This window comes from Podarcis raffonei, chromosome 8 (assembly GCF_027172205.1).
Source record: "Podarcis raffonei isolate rPodRaf1 chromosome 8, rPodRaf1.pri, whole genome shotgun sequence".
Taxonomy (NCBI): Eukaryota; Metazoa; Chordata; class Lepidosauria; order Squamata; family Lacertidae; genus Podarcis; species Podarcis raffonei.
In genome coordinates, this window is record NC_070609.1 from 6,507,867 (window position 1) to 6,526,624 (window position 18,758).

Here is an 18,758-nt window from a genome sequence, read left to right on the forward strand (position 1 = left end):
GGAAGGGGTGCAGAGAAGGGTGACCAAGATGATCAAAGGTCTGGAAACCAAGCCTGATGAGGAACGGTTGAAGGAGCTGGGTATGTGTTATGTACTAAGCTTGGATCCTAGAACAATAGGCAGGTAGGATCGTAGAATGCAACAACTGATTGGCCTGCAGGAGAAGACCAATCAGGCTCCAGGAGGAATTAATCAGCCTATTAGGCCGATAGGATCATAGAATGCAACCACTAATTGGCTTGCAGGAGAAGACCAATCAGGCTCCAGGAGGAAGTTAATCAGCCTATTAGGCAGGTAGGATCCTAGAATGCAACCACTGATTGGCTTGCAGGAGAAGACCAATCAGGCTCCAGGAGGAAGTTAATCAGCCTATTAGGCAGGTAGGATCCTAGAATGCAACAACTGATTGGCCTGCAGGAGAAGACCAATCAGGCTCCAGAAGGGAAGCAGAATCAGCCAATCAGATGGGTCTCATTATGTAAATAATGTATATAAAGGCCTGAGGTTTGGGGGGGGGGGAATCACTGTTTTACAAGCTGCAATAAAGAGCATGAAATCACTGCAGGACTCTGAGTATATTTCAGTATGTTTAGTCTGGTAAAGAGGAGACTGAGAGGTGATACGTCGGCCATCTTCAGTTATCTAAAGGGCTGTCACCTGGAAGAGGGAGCGTGCTTGTTTTCTCCTGCTCCAGAGAACAGGACTCAAACCTATAGATTCAAATTACCAGGGAGGAGATTCCAACTAAACACCAGGAAGTACTTTTTGACAGCAAGAGCCATTTGACAGTGAAAAGAACTCCCTTGGGGAGATTGTGGACTCTCCTTCCTTGGAGGTTTGTAAACAGAGGTTGGGTGGCCATCTGTCGCGGGTGCTTGAGTTGAGATTCTGGCATTGCAGGGGTGCCTTCCAACTCTATGATTGACCAGGACGTCTTGGATTGATGAAGGCTGTAGCCCAGGTTTAGAAATACGGATGCATCAACAGAGGAAACGGCTGGTGGGCTGGTTGAGGAATACTTCCCTCTCCCTGCCTTCAAATCTACAGACACCACCCATTTCGAAAAGCCAGTTGGCGACACCCTCACCCCCGACACCCACCCCCAAACAGCTGGTCCTTTTTACCAGTAAGGGGTCCCTATGAAGGACATTCTCCGGGCAAAGGTGGCGCTGAGCTGAGCCGAGATTCCGAAATCCGCTGGAATGCAGGATGGAAGAAACAGAAATGGAAGAATGAGGACCAACTAATGTGGACAGTGCTCAAATTCTGGCGAAAGGTAACGTGGGTTTTAAGAAAACCCACAAGCCCCACCTCCCAATCTCCTTCTGGTCATAAATAAATAACTGATTTTAATATGTTAGGAGTCTGTCCCACTAAATTTTACTCAGAGTAAACCCACTGCAATGTCTGGACCTGAGTTGTGGCAATTAATTTCAGCGGGTCTACTCCGAGTTGGAACAGTGTTGGAGATGCGACCCCTTTATTTTCATATTGTTATACATTTCATATTGTTGACATTCATTTCATGTTATACATATTTCATATTGTTGTACATTCAAAGCACCCCAGGAATCTTGGGAACTATAGTTTACCCCTCGCAGACCTACAATTCCCATCCCCTTTAACACACGACCCTGGCAAATTTAGATTTGACCCTGGGGCAGATCTGGTAATCTTAAAACACATGGTGAGACATACCCAGCTTGACTTCCCCGTGGTCGTTGACGAGAACATTGGCTCCCTGAAATGTGAAGCGACGGGGGGGAAATAATTTAAATGGTAAATGGTTCTCTTCCCCCTCCTCATTTCACCCCCACAAGAACCCTGTGAGGTAGGTTAAGCTGAGAGTGAGTGACGCAGCCTAAGGTCCACTGAGCTTTATAGCAGAGTGAGGTGATTTGAACCCAGGTCTCTCCCAGGTCCTGTTGTTGTTGAGTCTTTTAGTCGTGTCCGACTCTTCGTGACCCCCTGGACCAGAGCATGCCAGGCACTCCTGTCTTCCACTGCCTCCCGCAGTTTGGTCAGACTCATGCTGGTAGCTTCGAGAACACTGTCTAGCCATCTCGTCCTCTGTCATCCCCTTCTCCTTGTGCCCTCCATCTTTCCCAGCATAAGGGTCTTTTCCAGGGAGTCTTCTCTTCTCACGAGGTGGCCAAAGTATTGGAGCCTCAGCTCCCAGGTCCCAGGTCCTAGCCTGACACTAACCACTGCACCACACTGCCTTTAGAGGCAGTCACTTGAAGTGGGGTTCCACGCAGTGCTCTTCCCCACACTTTAAGGGTAGGAATTCCCCACATGTTAAGTTTTTTATTTCCCTAACAACCAGGTGAACTACAGCTTGCACATTTTATGACCTGGTTTTCCTTCCTATATCAGTGTTTCTCATTGTTCCTCTGAGCTACTGTACTTCCTCTTCATGTCACTCTGTTCTACTTGTCAAACCCCCTTCACGTCCTCTCCCTTCTTTCCCTAGATCCTGTCCCCTTGTTTCCTTAGGACAGGCACAGCCAAACTTGGCCCTCCAGATGTTTTGGGACTACAATTCCCATCATCCCTGACCGCTGGTCCTGTTAGCTAGGGATGATGGGAGTTGTAGTCCCAAAACATCTGGAGGGCCAAGTTTGGCCATGCCTGCCTTAGGACCTTCCGACCGCCCCGCCCCCTCTGCAGCGTCACAGCAGCCCAGCCAATGACAGCCAGGGGCCTTTCTGCCTCTCCCGAGAGCCTATCTGATATCACTGCCAGAGACCTGCCACGACTACCAGCCACTGTTGCTGCTTTTAAAAATCTGACTTTATCCATGTTCCGTCACGGTGGGGTTCATTTTGCAGTTAACGTTTACATGCTTCGAGAATGCAAATGGGAAGGTGGCGGTTCAGTAAACACAGCTGTGATGATTTAAAGCATGAACAAACCATCCCAGGGCCACACTCACAGACCTTGCTTAAAGTCTGTTTCACTTTCAGGAGGGAAATGGCACCCTTTCTGTGTTCGAAGCAGCCTTCGCTGTCTCACATATTTTCCAGCAAGGAGTGAAAAACAAAAGCTGCAGTAGCTAAGAATCTTGCCCCATGAGCACTGCACAAATAAGTGTTTTGCTTTGCCTAGGCCCTGCCCCAAGTTTTGATCTGTTATTACCTTGATGTCTCTATGGATCTTTCCCTGGTTATGAAGATACGTCAGACCCTAGAGGGTGAAATCAAAGACCCACATTATGGAACCAGTCGCCCTTATTGGCAGGGGCAATAAAACTTTGACCCATGAACCAGGAGACTCTCAGGGGCCCCTCCAAGCTGTCCATAGTTTCCTAAGCACACAGTACACCATGGTTTGCCAACCTTTTCGGACCAGTCGATACTCCTGGGTTTTTCAGAAAGGCCCTATCTGCACCGTACATTCAAAGCAGCACCATAGCACCCTTACCTCTCTCGCCCTGACCTCGCGACTGTGATCCACGCGACGGTCACCTCCAGACTTGATTATTGTAACTCACTCTACGTGGGGCTGCCCTTGAGACTGACCCAGAAACTCCAGCGGGTGCAGAACACCGCGGCGAGACTCCTTATGGGGTCCTCGCTGCGGGATCACGTTCACCCAGTGCTATACCAGCTGCACTGGCTCCCGGAGTACAGGATCAGGTTTAAGGTGCTGGTTTTAACCAGCCCTATATGGCCTAGGACCCTCGTACCTACGGGACCGCCTCTCCTGGTATGTCCCACGGAGGACCTTACGGTCTTCAAACAAAAACATCTTGGAGATCCCGGGCCACAGGGAGGTTAGGCTGGCCTCAACCAGAGCAAGGGCTTTTTCGGCTGTGGCCCCAATCTGGTGGAACCCTCTGTCACAAGAGACTAGGGCCCTGAGGGACTTGACATCTTTCCGCAGGGCCTGCAAGACAGAGCGGTTCCACCAGGCCTTTGGCCAAGGCGCAGTCTGGCCCCCTCCTTTGGTAATCCTCACAGAACTCTAGCCCAATGGTTGCCATTAATTTGATTTTGAACTGATTTTAGAATGAACTGAATGCTTTTAGAATGCTTTTGTTACTTTACTGTTGTTAGCCGCTCTGAGCCCAGCTTCGGCTGGGGAGAGGGGGATATATATAAAAAAAAATTATTATTATTTATTAAACACTGATGAAACAGCCAAGAATGGTTAGGAGACTCTTATTCTCCCTATGGAGGCACAGCTCCCAAGCGTTCCCTGACTGTTAAACCACTCAGGAGTCACTGAGAGAAGAAGACATTGAGGCAGTTTAAAGTGGTGTGATACTGCTTAAAAGCAAGTGGGGGACAAAGTGCCGTGGGCACCAGCCACAATATGGCTGCCAAGGGGGTGTGGCCTAAGACCCACCCGTACGTTCATACTCACTTGCAGTGTTTCTCGGCACACGTAGGCAATCTGCGGCTCTGTCAGGGGCCCGGTGACTGCAAAAGGAAGGGGAGACGGTGAGGGCCATCTTTAATCCCGAAGTGGAGGACCGAAACCATAGAGCTGTTGACATTCTGAAAGACCAGAGGAGGCTCCGCGGTCATTGAGATACTTTGCCAATCCCTGGCATGTCTCCTCAGGCATTTCCCCTGTCTTCAAAGTTCAGGGCAGGAGAAGATCAGAGCAATGAGCAAAGGTGATAATAAGTGCAGCTCGGGTCGCTTTTGTCGTGAGCATCACGCAGGCGGCGTTGGAGGGAATGGGGCGGGCACCCCATGGTTATTCAAAGGAAAGGCGTTTCTTCACACACACAAAATCACAATTGAATCACGAACTGGAAATTAAGATAAAGCTGCAACGCTAAACACGCCTGGCCGAAAGTCAGAATCGAACCAATATGAGAAAATACAGGGATGTTGGGTGCTGCGTTATACTGGTGCAACTAGCTCAGTAGTCTTTTTGTCTGTCCTTGAGTCCTGTCAGGGGGGAAAGGTGGGGTATAAATAAATAATCAATTATAATTGTGTCTACATTTGACCAGCAGTGACTCTCAATGATTTTGCACAGGGAGTCACTTCCAGCCTTACCTCTGGAGATGTTGCCAAGGATTAAACCTGGAACGTTCTGCATGTAGTGGCGCCCGCCCTGTGGAACGCCCTCCCATCAGATGTCGAGGAAATAAGCAACTGTCTTACTTTTAAAAGACATCTGAAGGCAGCCCTGTTTAGAGAAGTTTTTAAGGTTTGATTGAAATATACTCGGAGTCGAGAGTGGATTTCATGCTCTTTATTCAGCTCATAGTGGTGAGGAGGAATGGAAGTTGCCCCAGAATGTCTGCTTTATATACATTATTTACACAATGGGCCCCACGTGATTGGCTAATTCCGGGATTCTCCTGTAGGCCAATCAGGTTGTGGATTCACTTCCACCTGGTGTTGGATTGGGTGGCTCCTGTGGACCAATCAGACTGCTGCATTGTGGACCCTATTGTTCTAGGACCAATCAGACTGCTGCATTCTGAATCCTATTGTTCTAGGACCAATCAGACTGCTGCCTTTTGGATCCTATTCAACTCAGTACATAACATTAATGCTGCACTGTGTTTTTAATATTCGGTTGGGAGCCGCCCAGAGTGGCTGGGGAAATCCAGTTGGGTGGGGTATAAATAAGATGATGATGATGATGATGATGATGATGATGATGATGAAGCAGAGCAGATGATCTGCCATTGAGCTGCGGCTCTCCCAGAGGAATTTATGCTGGGAACATTAATGCTATCTATACCATTATTTAGCTATCAGACATTTAACATGCAGGGGGGGAAAACACCCCCTCTGCAAAATTCACTTTGCCTCTTCTGTAGCCCAACCCTTTTTTTTGTTTGTTTGTTTGTTTCGGGTGCCACCAGCGTGCAGAAACCCATTTCTTTCTTTCTTCAGATCCCCTCACCACTTTTGCTGCAAAGCCCGGCCCAGTCCCAGAGGTGCACAAAGCAACTGCCCAGGGTGCCGAAATCTGAATGCCTTGGGGTCAGGGCTGCCGCCTGCCCCCTTTGCAGAAGATGCACAGAGCTGGCTTATCCGCTCATGGGCGGAGCCAAGAGCCCCCAGTGAGGAGCCTCAGTCAATATAATCTTTTGATCTCTCCGCCAGCAACCCAGGAGGACACTTGCGAGGGGGAGAGGAAGCCAAGAGGTGACAGCTGTTGAAAACAAGAGTGTGAATTAGAAGCGCTGTGGTCGGCTTTTGATTGTCTAATGTGCTGCTATGATTGTGCTGGGCCTACTGAGCTAAAATGCAAAGTAGGGGGGAAGGGAGGCAAACATCTCAAATTGCCAAGGACCAAACCCACCCACCACAACACATATTAGGGAGAATACAAGAAAACGCCTAAGAGTTAAACGAGGGGTTCATCAAGAGGTCAGCAGGAGGGCAATAGAGATGTAAAGGACTATCTGGTATCGCTGCACAAAGTTCTTTAATTTTGTTGGATTAATTAAACTGAATGCTTCTAATTGGATTCCGAATAAATGTGCAATGAACTGTTACTGTTTTGAATTTTATTGTGTTGTTATATCCCTTAGCGGGTTGTGAGGACTTTCAGCCTCAGCCTTCCTTTTAAAACAGACATTTAAGTTTCTAGTCCTTAAGGCAATGCCTGGGTAACGTATCAGAAGCTGTATTTGAGAGAGGGGCGGGGTGAGCAGGGAGTATCGGGTTGTGAACGTACGCTCCCAGTACATTTCCGAGCACAATTCAAAGTGTTGGTGTTGACCTTTAAAGCCCTAAACGGCCTCGGCCCGGTATACCTGAAGGAGCGTCTCCACCCCCATCGTTCTGCCCAGACGCTGAGGTCCAGCGCCGAGGGCCTTCTGGCGGTTCCCTCATTGCGAGAAGCCAAGTTACAGGGAACCAGGCAGAGGGCCTTCTCGGTAGTGGCGCCCGCCCTGTGGAACACCCTCCCATCAGATGTCAATGAGATAAACAACTACTTGACATTTAGAAGACATCTGAAGGCAGCCCTGTTCAGGGAAGTTTTTAATGTGTGACATTTTAATGTATTTTTTATCTTTGTTGGAAGCTGCCCAGATGGGCGGGGTACAAATAATAATTATTATTATTATTATTATTATTATTATTATTATTATTATTATTATTATACATAGGTAAAGGTAAAGGGACCCCTGACCATTAGGTCCAGTCGTGGCCGACCCTGGGATTGCGGCGCTCATCTCACTTTATCAGCTGAGGGAGCAGGCGTACAGCTTCCGGGTCATGTGGCCAGCATGACTAAGCGGCTTCTGGTGAACCAGAGCAACGCACGGAAACGCCGTTTACCTTTCCGCCGGAGTGGTACCTATTTATCTACTTGCACTTAGGCTTTCGAACTGCTAGGTTGGCAGGAGCAGGGACTGAGCAATGGGAGCTCACCCCGTCATGGGGATTCGAACCGCCGACCTTCTGATCGGCAAGTCCTAGGCTCTGTGGTTTAACCCACAGCACCACCCGCTTCCCATTATTATACATACCATACATTTAAAGTGCATTCCCACCCACCCCCAAAAGCGAAAGGAATCCTGGAAGCTGTGCTTTACCCCCTCCCAGAACTCCAATTTCCAGCACCCTGAACAGACAATTGCCAATATTATTGTGTGTTTGGGTGCTTTAAGTGTGTGGTTTGCGCACAGCCATAGCGTCTTGCCCCTCCTCGTGAGTAACGGAAGCAGACTCAAGGATGCAAAGCAATATAAGCGGAATCGGGGGGTGTGTGTGTGTGCGCGTGGAAGGGTGCCCATTCTTCCTTAGAGACTGGTGCCGTTTCAAACGGTACAGAGAGTGAATTGACCACACTCAGTTTCACTTCTGCAGTTCAGGACGGAGGCGGCTTGGTATTAAGTCTTACTCCCTGCCTGCCCCATCTCCCCTCGCAAGGAGGGCGTGCATGCAAGAATACAGAAATGGGAGGTCTGTGGGGGGGCAGTACTTAACCTAACAGGATCACTGTTTTTGTCCTGAAAGTATTGTCAAGAGTTCCACAGGGTCAAAAGAGACAAGATGTGGGAGATCTGTGACTGGACCTCTCTGCCGCCCCCTCAGCTACCTCCCGCAGCTGCTTTCGAATGCAAATGTTTGGTGATCTGCTCAGAAAATGGGAAGCTGGCTTGTGCAAATTCAATCTTCTGCGCTGACTTGCAATGGCTGTAAAAGCACGGGTTTAAAAGTCTGCATTTTAAGGGAGGATCTATTCCTTATTCATACTTTCAGAATCAGTATGTTTACCGAAATACAGCCATACACTGAAATTTGCACTTACTTGAATTTTGCAAGGTAGTTCTCCAGCCAGCCAAAATGCAAATATTGGAGGAAGGTGTACATAAAAATCAACACGTCCATGAAGATAACACACACAAAAATGCATTATATGAGGGGAAAGTGCTTGCAAAAATGTGTAAAATCAAAACTGCATACATAGGAGCTGTTTGCAGCCAAACGCTGATGAATTTTCATGAGGATTAAAATAATAATTCGCCAATTGCAAGGGGAATCTAGAGAACTGAATTTAAGAAAATGGGAAACGAAGGAAGCCTAAATAGACAGATCTTCCCATCCCTACTTCAGGGAAGAAGAAGAAGAAGAAGAAGAGTTTGGATTTGATATCCCGCCTTTCACTCCCTTTAAGGAGTCTCAAAGCGGCTAACATTCTCCTTTCCCTTCCTGCCCCACAACAAACACTCTGTGAGGTGAGTGGGGCTGAGAGACTTCAGAGAAGTGTGACTGGCCCAAGGTCACCCAGCAGCTGCATGTGGAGGAGCGGGGAATCGAACCCGGTTCACCAGATTACAAGTCCACCGCTCTTAACCACTACACCACACAGGCTCTCACAGGGCTCCCACAGGGGTTAAAGACACAGATATTTCCCAGCCCTGCCCAGAGAGGCTAGGTCTGAACCTGGTGCTTCTGCTCTGTCACTAGGTGTGCTGATCCCGTGAGTTAACCAAGAGGCGAGGTCTGAGTCCAGTCCGAGGTCGATGGTGCAGTATGGAGGCAGTCCGTAAATGCTGAAGCTGGGAGCAGGGCAGGGAGTCAGGTGAGGTCAGGAGCGCAGGCAGGAAAGGAGGACCGGATTCAGGCAGGAACTAGCAACCTACAATGTTGCTCCCGCAACTTGGGACTGGGGCTGGCTGGCTTTTATCTGCCCCGTGGCATAGGGCGGCCATGATCCTCAGGTGACTCGCCTTTCCTGGCCTGGAGGCGAGCACTCCTCCTGCGGGAACCTAGTTCCCTCCGCCTCTCTGCCCTGAGCCTCTGCAGCTCAGGAGAGGCTGGAGGGTTACCGGACCCAGAGGCAACCTCAGCTTCCTCTGACGGGGCTGAGAGTGGAGCACCTGCAGGCAATGGGTCCTCCATCACCTCAGGAGCCAGAGCAGACTCAGCTGATGCCTGCACCTGAGGATCCAGTACAGGTGAGGACCCTTCAGGCTCATGCCCCAGCCCCGGCTCAGCTGGTTCTGGAGGTGGAGAATCCTGTGCAGGCTGGGATTCCTCAGGTTCGGCATCCGAGTCCGAATCCCAGGCCATCACACTAGGTATTAGGAGCAAGTAAGCAATAACTCACAAGGTGTCAGTGAAGTTAATGCTTTATTCAAAGAAACAAACAGCTCAGGCCTGGTGAGCACAGCAACTCTTCCCACAAGATCTTGCCCTGATGAGGCAGTTATGGGAAATGAAGGCCCCACCTTCCCACAGTTCACTAAGTCTCCTCCTCCCCTTGTTCCTTCCTAAGCAATTTGAGGCTCCTTGGTCTTGCCAGCCTTTGCTCCACCCTCTTCATGCCTCTTCTGGTCCTGAGAGACCAGGGATCTGGCTGCAGAAGGACGGAGAGACTCCCTGGCTTCCTCACCAGCCTGCCTCATCTCTGCTCCTGGGGGCCCCTCCTCTCCTGCCTCTGATTCTAGACTGCTCTCTGCCACAGACTCTCCCAGCTCACTAAATCCTGTTGCCTCTTCCGCTTCCAACACCTCCTCCTCCCAGTCTTCTCCTTCATCGTTGCCCCAACGCCAATCCCCTGGCCCTGAGCCTTCTTCCCTTGGGGGCTTCCCAGCTGGTACCACTCCTCTGCCTCCAGCCAGTCCATGACACTACAGATGAGGGAGTCTGTCAGTTTCAATTTCTTTCCGTGTCTCATTTTTTCCACCCTTAAATTCAGTTCTTCACATTTCCACATCAGTTTGCAATTTTCTTTGCAAGTCTTTGTGAAAATTCAACAGCATTTTAGTGCAAATTTCTCCTAGTATACACATGCTTCTTTGCAAAGTGGTTTCCCCTAATATATTGCATTTTTATATGTTATTTCCAGCGGCAAATGCATTTTGTGAACATTTTACCCTATGTGTTCTTGTACACATCTGTGGTTGGAGAGCTGCCCTGCAAATTTCGGAAAAGCGCAAATTTTGAAGCGTGGCTGTGTTTCCATTCGCCTATTTCCCCCCCCCCCCAGAAAGTATAAAATAGAACAGCCATATAAAAGTGCAGCCATTGAGAGGACACAACTTAAACTAGTTGTAGAACAACCTATAGCAAGGAAGGGGGAACCTGTGGCCCTTCTGGTGTTGTTAGACTACAACTCCCTGTCAGGAGCTTGTCCTACACTCGAGTAGGACCCTGGCAGAGACACATACCCAACTGGCATGTTCCCTCCCAGTCGATCGTTCGGGAGCTTCAAAAGCTTTTTTCAGCCCGAACATCACAGCGACCGATGCCAACTGACATCGGCACACTTAGGGATCCACAGAGTCTTCGCAGCTTGCGTAACAGACCTCAGCAACTCAGCATTTTGGCTAATCTACTTTATTTACATATAAACACACACGGAGCACTGCAACATGGCTCCCTATCTCTCTAGCATCAGACGGCAAAGAGAAAGAACAAAGGACAATAGTCCCACTTCACAGAACACAGTAACACAAACATCCTGTCTCCGTCACATCCCACTCTGTGGAGTCAAAACATACACCGTCATGTGAAAGACAACAATCCCATGACTGCAATCACAGAGCAGGAATTCTAACACTCCTATCATCCCTGCCCATTGGCCATGCTGTTTGAAGCTGATGGGAGTTGGAGTCCAACAATGTACAGAGAGCCACAGGTCCCCCTTCTCTGGCCTAGAGGAAATGCTTGTTTTCCCCTGCTCTTGAGGGTAGGACTTGAGGCAATGGCTTCAAGCTGCAAGAAAGGAGATTCTGACTAAACATTTGGGAAAACCTTCTGGCAGTAAGAGCTGTTCGGCAGTGGAACAGACTGCCATAAGAACTCTCCTTCCTTGGAGGTTTTTAAGCAGAGGTTGGACGGCCACCTGTTAGGGATGCCTTCGCTGAGATTCCTGCATTGAACTAGATTCCTGGGTTGGAACGCTAAGATTCTGCGATTCTATGAAATATCTGCTCTCACATCAATAAAAATATTTTTTGTTAATATGTTGTTAATATGGGGGCAGGTAGGAAGGCTCCATGATCACTGCAGATGGTGACAGCAGTCATGAAATTAAAAGACGCCTGCTTCTTGGGAGAAAAGCAATGATAAACCTAGACAGCATCTTAAACAGCAGAGACATCACCTTGCTGACAAAGGTCCGTATAGTTAAAGTTATGGTTTTCCCAGTAGTGATGTATGGAAGTGAGAGCTGGACCATCAAGAAGGCTGATTGCCGAAGAATGGATGCTTTTGAATTCTTGGTGCTGGAGGTCTTGAGAGTCCCATGGACTGCAAGAAGATCAGACCTATCCATTCTTATGGAAATCAGCCCTGAGTGCTCACTGGAAGAACAGATCCTGAAGCTGAGGCTCCAAGACTTTGGCCACCTCATGAGAAGAGAAGACTCCATGGAAAAGACCCTGAAGTTGGGAAAGATTGAGGGCACAAGGAGAAGGGGACGACAGAGGACGAGATGGTGGGACAGTGTTCTCGAAGATACCAACATGAGCTTGACCAAGCTGCGGGAGGCAGTGGAAGACAGGAGTGCCTGGCGTGCTCTGGTCCAGGGGGTCACGAAGAGTCAGACACGACTAAACGACTAAACAACAGCAACAACAGGAAGGCCTAAACGCCCAATTCCCTCTGACCACTGGTGGGGCAGGGAATCAGTGTTACCTTGGTAGACATCTTGAAGAGAGCCTCCCCCACAGAACTCCATGCAGATCCACAACTTGTTGAACCTAGTGAGAATGCAGAGATGGAAAGGTTCGTCATTGAGTAGTAGAAGAAGAAGAGTTTGGACTTGATATCCCACTTTATCACTACCCGAAGGAGTCTCAAAGCGGCTAACATTCTCTTTTCCCTTCCTCCCCCACAACAAACACTCTGTGAGATGAGTGAGGCTGAGAGACTTCAGAGAAGTGTGACTAGCCCAAGGTCACCCAGCAGCTGCATGTGGAGGAGCGGAGACGCGAACCCAGTTCACCAGATTACGAGTCCACCGTTCTTAACCACTATACCACACTGGCTGTGTGTGAAATGAGGTACACAGGGGAGGACTGGGATGGGGATCAGGGCCATCTCAACTGCACCTCAGCAATCTTGAAGCTGTCTCCCCCGCAGCGCGCGCGCGCACACACACACACACACACACACAGAGCTTTCACCATCCTGGTACCACCGTAAGAGCATAAGAACTCTGCTAGATCAGGCTAAAGATCTACCCCCAGGTTCCTGTTCTCCCAGTGGCCAACCAGATGACTCTATGGGATGTCCACAAGGTACGTAAAAAGGTAAAGGACCCCTGGACGGTTACATCCAGTCAAAGGCAACTATGGGGTTGCGGCGCTCATCTCGCTTTCAGGCCGAGGGAGCTGGCGTTCGTCTGCAGACAGCTTTCCGGGTCATGTAGCCAGCAGGACTAAACCACTTCTGGCACAACGGGACACCATGATGGAAACCAGAGCACACAGAAACGCTGCTTACTTTCCCGCCGCAGTGGTACCTATTTATCTACTTGCACTGTCGTGCTTTCAAATTGCTAGGTAGGCAGGAGCTGGGACAGAGCAACGGGAGCTCACCCCATTGCGGGGATTCGAACCGCCGACCTTCCGATCGGCAAGCCCAAGAGGCTCAGTGGTTTAGAGCACAGCGCCACCCACGTCCCTTGTCCACAAGGAGGACCTGAGGGCAACATCACACTCCCCACTTGTGACTGCTGGTGAAAGGTTTTTAGAGGCGGGCCAACCCTGATCCTGGTGGCAGTGCAGGTAAAGGACCCTTGGACTGTTCAGTCAAAGGCAAGTATGGGATGGCGGTGCTATCAGGGCCAGTAGACATTGACAGTCCCCTTCTCCTAGTAGGTTACGCTTAGAGCAACGAAATGACATCGGCTGGGCCTGGCTGGGGCTCTTAGCGGACCTTTCCCAACCATAAGGGCAGGGGGGTTTCTCACCGTATGTAGCTCCCATAATAGGCTACGATGTTGTGGTGGCTGCAGGTCTTCACCATCAGAATCTCTTGCTGGATAGTGGCGCAGTCATCATCTGGAAAGAAGGGCATTTAAAATGTTTAGTAAATTCATGAGGTACTTTTAGGGCCAAACTAGCCTCTGTAAAATAATAATAATAATAATAATAATAATAATAATAATAATAAATTTTATTTATACCCCACCCTCCCCAGCCAGAGCCAGGCTCAGGGTGGCTAACACCAATAAAATACAGTAAAAACATTAAGGGGGGGGGACCATTTTAAAAAATAGGTTAAAATGCAATTTAAAATGCAGCCTCATTTTAAAAGATCAAACCCATAGATCAAAACCATAAGGGGAGGGAAACATAAGGGTCAGACTGAGTCCAAACTAAAGGCCAGGCGGAACAGCTCTGTCTTGCAGGCCCTGCAGAAAGATGTCAAGTCCCGCAGGGCCCTAGTCTCTTGTGACAAAGCGTTCCACCAAGTCGGGGCCAGTACTGAAAAGGCCCTGGCCCTAATTGAGACCAATCTAACCACCTTGCAACCTGGGACCTCCAAAATGTTGTGGACCTTAAGGTCCTCCGTGGGGCATACCAGGAGAGGTGGTCCCATAGGTACATAAGTCCTAGGCCGCATAGGTAACCTACAGCTGCAAAAATAAAATAAAATTTTAAAATGGAGGGTTCCCCCCCCTTTTTATTTATTTTCTCTTTCAATAGTCTTTCTTGAAAGAGGCATGATGGAGAACAGCAACAACCGGGAAAAGATAGACATTTTACAAGGACAGGAAGAAACACCATGGAGAGAATAATTGCCACACGCAGGAAGAACAAGGACAGAATTTGAGTGCCTTACTTGTAGTTCTATACATCACTTGATGTGTCAACACGAATAGAAGTTACTCATATTGCCGTTGTTGTATAAGGGATTATTGTGACCGGAATGTAATTGAAATTAATAAGATTTTGGAACGCAGAAATAAAGAAAATCATCAAGCCAGCAATTCTAAGATGCGGGGGCCCACCTAAATTATAAATTCTGTATTTGAATGATGGGTATTATAAATTGGTATTGTATAACGAGGCTATCATTGGATTGTAATTGAAAATTAATAAAAATTATTATTAAGTAGTCTTTATTATTGTTTTTCAGCTTGTCAAAACGAATTTCCCTGTGAGATAAATCATCAAAAATATACCAACAGAAGCTGTTTAACCTTAACAAAACTCCCCTGACCTTATTTCCCAGGGACACCCTGACTTTTTGCATATCATCAATTATCCCCTTACAACAGGAGCATCATACGATATACCAACTATTAACTAAAAAAGACCTTTTGTTATACAAAAGCTATAATGGCATAAACCTTTCAGACTGGTCCTTTGGTGTACAGCGGACGCTCGGGTCGCGAACGTGATCTGTGCAGGATGCACGTTCGCAACCTGCAGTGTTCGCAACCCGCAGTGGCGCGTCTGCGCATGCGCGGATTGCGATTCAGTGCTTCTGCACATGGACAAAGTGTGATTTAGCGCTTCTGCGCATGTGCGACCGCCAAAACCCGGAAGTAACCCGTTTCGGGACTTCCGGGTTTCTGCAGTCCGTAACCCAAAAAAACGCAACCTGAAGCATCTGTAACCCAAGGTATGACTGTATTGGCCTAAGTCGGTGATGGCCAAACTCGGCCCTCCAGCTGTTTTGGGACTACAATTCCCATCATCCCTGACCACTGGTCCTGTTAGCTAGGGGTGATGGGAGTTGTAGTCCCAAAAACATCTGGAGGGCCGAGTTTGGCCATCTCTGGCCTAAGTAATTACGATCCCCTATTCTCCAGCTTTAAATGTCCTTCAGCATCGTGAACAGGGACAGTGGAACTGACTCCTTCAGAAAGCGGAGGACTTTTCAATCAGACATCGGGGGGGCTGTCTGCCAGGGGTTCTTTAGCTGAGATTCCTGCATTGAAGCGGGTTGGACTAGATGAGCCTTGGGGTGCCCTTCCAACTTTACAATTATATGATTCTATGAAACGCATGGTGCACACGCAGCTTCATTGAATGATAGCATGTAACAGGCAGGGCTGTTGTTGTTTTACGGTAAATAGAAGCCACAGCTCTCCACCTCCGCCCCCAAGCAACACAACTCCTGTGGGCGATTGTCACAGTTTGGGGAGATTTTCGCTGGGTCCGCAACCGAGAGAGGAAAGGTTACATTCTTCCCCTTCACTTTGCGCTCCTCTCGTGGCTGCTGGGCTTTATTTTTCCATTTCGTCAAAGCCCTGCATGTTGATTTCAGCCACACAATTAACGTCACGGCTGAAATCCGTTTGATGAGGCCCTAAGCTACTGAAGGTAATGGGGCCCTTTATATGTCCAGCTGTCCTTTGTCAACAACAAATTGTCACTGCTTTTTTGTGTTGAATATATCCTTAATAATAATAATAATTTATTATTCCTACCCCGCCCATCTGGCTGGGTTTCCCCAGCCACTCTGGGCGGCTTCCAACAAAACACTGAAATACAATAACCTATTAAACATTAAAAGCTTCCCTAAACAGGGTTGCCTTCAGATGTCTTCTAAATGTCAGGTAGTTGTTGTTTTCTTTGACATCTGGTGGGAGGGTGTTCCACAGGGCGGGCGCCACCACCGAGAAGGCCCTCTGCCTGGTTCCCTGTACCCTCACTTCTCACAATGAGGGAACCACCAGAAGGCCCTCGCCGCTGGCTGGACCTCAGTGTCCGGGGAGAACGATGGCGGTAGAGACGCTCCTTCAGGTATACAGGGCCTTTGAGGCCGTTTAGGGCTTTAAAGGTCAGCACCAACACTTTGAATTGTGCTCAGAAATGTACTGGTAATTTATGGACCCCATAGGTATCTCAAGCCATTTGCGCATGTTGCCATGTAACCAGTCCATGCAGAATGTATGCACCCTATATATAGAAAGGAGCAAACCAGTAATATTTTAGGGAGCAGGCTAGCAAGCAGGGCCCATGACTTACATCATAGGAACCTACACAATACAAAACACTGTTGCTGTATGTAGGTTTTATTTTATTTCTTTTTTATCTTATATTCTGGAAATGTACATCCAGGGGTTTTTTTTCGTTTAAATTTTTTGGGGGCCCTAAGCTATAGCTTGTTTAGCTTATATGTAAATCCAGGACTGGAACGGCAGCTGCGACAAAATAAATTCGCTCTTTTGCAGCATTTCCCAAAGAAATGTGGGTGTGAGCTGCGAACAACAACAATAAAAAGTCGGCAACTGGCAGCCTCTAACCTTAATCTGCCCTCTCCTCTCTTCTGCTGCCACGTGGCTTCCAAATTTCCAAGAAAATCAAACCTCAGCATTGAAGGAGGTGGAAAAATGCTAGGAAAGCACTTATTTACAGAAGTGATCCAATTTGCCTCACCCTTCTGGAGTGTTCTCTACAAAGGAAGGATGTTCTTGTTTTTATTTATTTAAAGAAAAATAGAATTAAAAAGAGGAAATTGTTGCAAAGCGTGCATGCCCAGAGGGGTGAGGACACACAAAAACAAAAACAGAAATAGAAATTTCCATCACGGCAAAATAAAATAAAAAGAAAGAATACATAAAGGCGGACATGAAACTTGCAACTTCTTATTCCAAAATATATTGTTCTTTCTATCCAGCCTTTAATCCAATGAGCTTCTGATAGCATACATGGTGGGGATTTTTTAAAAAGCTGTTTCCATCTTTTACATGTGTTACAGAACAAGAAAGGAAGATAAATGTTCCCTAACAGGAACAGATACAGAAGCTATTCAAAAGAATTGCATATCCTACCCTAAATATATGTTACATAAAAGTAACATGGTTTGTATTGTTGTGGGGAAATCAACAGGAATTTTCTCTCAAGGAGGGTTAGGATTACAGCGAGGGACGAAAGGGTTTAGCTTCTCCCCACAATTATTATTATAGAATAATATTAAGAATTAAAGATGCAACAACATCATGCAACGTGTTTAGCACAAGGAAGGCCTGGGGCGGCCTACTCCTTGGTCAGCCATTTTGCAGAATACAGCCTGCTTGCTTCTCCACAAGTAACAAGACTAGAGACTTTTTAAATTATTTTTATAAATAAATAAAAAGGAAGCGGAACATTCCAGAAAGGAGATTCGATTCTCCCCTGAGGGAGCCGGCCAGGCTTCTCAACAAAATCTCCTCAGGAAGGCTCACCGGGGCATTCTTGGGCCAACCTGATGGAGTTGGGCCAAAAAGCTTCATATGCACCAGAGTTCATCAAATTTTGTGTTTTCCCCCTTCCCTTGTTGCAGGAATTTATGTAAAGGTTGGGGGGGTTGCTCCTCCAGCAGATATCATGCACATGCAGCCCACTACCAAAACCAGCACAATCGCTTTTGTGACTTTTGTGATTTGTCCCCACTAAACACTTCATCACAGTTTCTTCCTATCTATTCCAAGGGCCTTTGCTGCACAATACCAAATGTAACAATTCACTGATAAATGTGTCTATGTACTGGCTCACCGGGAAAACTTCAGAAATTCATATAGACATGTGAGCTCAGCTGTTCAGCAGCCCCTCTGCCTGAGTGATAATCCCTGGCATCCTGATACCTGAGTGCCAGACAGGAAGCCATTCCAGAAATAACAAACCCAGATGAAGACAAAAGGGTGTGATTAACTTGGCTGGGAAACAGGGAAATGTAAATATCGTTTTTGTTACACTTGATGGGTGTTTGGTGGGGGGCAAGGAGAACCATGGGGCAGGGTCCAGGATGCTCAGATTACGGCCACCAGACCTCCCCTTTCATGATGTAACCGTGATGTATGAGTGATGTAGTTTGGGGGGGGTGTAACATGGGGATGAGCAGCTAATAAAAGTTTGGGGGCTCTTTTGTTTGGGGCTTCCATCTTGTTTCACGTTGTGGCAGGTGGGAGTCCTGTCACGACAGTCTTCAATAAGGACCAAACCTATTGGCTGCTGTTTTGCTCTGGTATTCCTGGCTGGTGTCCTTGTTTTTTGTCCAAGGGAGCCCTCGGATTTCTCCGTTAACACCCTTGATAATTAAAAATATTTGGTTTCTGAGCATATATACACAGTGAATGAAAGAGCACTCATGCTTCTGCAATGAGCTGGTCAGACTCTGTTTTTTCCCCAAGCCAGCTTTATTTTAGAGACTGACTTCCGCCCATCAAACAGTGTCTTGAACCACACTATACATTTAAAGCATCTTCAAAAAACTTAATGTTGGATGTTTTATTGTGTTTTTAATATTCTGTTGGGAGCCGCCCAGAGTGGTGGGGCAACCCAGTCAGATGGGCAACATATTATTATTATTATTATTATTATTATTATTATTATTATTATTACAGTGGTACCTCGCAAGACGAATGCCTCGCAAGAC

The 18,758-nt window shown here is 47.6% G+C and overlaps 1 protein-coding gene across 2 annotated transcripts in view; it reads right to left on the reverse strand.

Moving 5' to 3' along the window:
* MAP4K1 (mitogen-activated protein kinase kinase kinase kinase 1) overlaps positions 1–18,758 on the reverse strand; it is a 77,925-nt gene that overhangs the window by 48,322 nt on the left and 10,845 nt on the right. For both annotated transcript variants that reach the window (XM_053401834.1, XM_053401832.1), the window contains exons 3-8: positions 13,357–13,447; positions 12,078–12,142; positions 4,369–4,424; positions 3,139–3,186; positions 1,699–1,741; positions 1,125–1,197 (exon numbers count right to left, since the gene is read on the reverse strand). In XM_053401834.1, the coding sequence (XP_053257809.1) occupies positions 1,125–1,197; positions 1,699–1,741; positions 3,139–3,186; positions 4,369–4,424; positions 12,078–12,142; positions 13,357–13,447 (376 nt within the window). The remainder of the gene's footprint in view (positions 1–1,124; positions 1,198–1,698; positions 1,742–3,138; positions 3,187–4,368; positions 4,425–12,077; positions 12,143–13,356; positions 13,448–18,758) is intronic.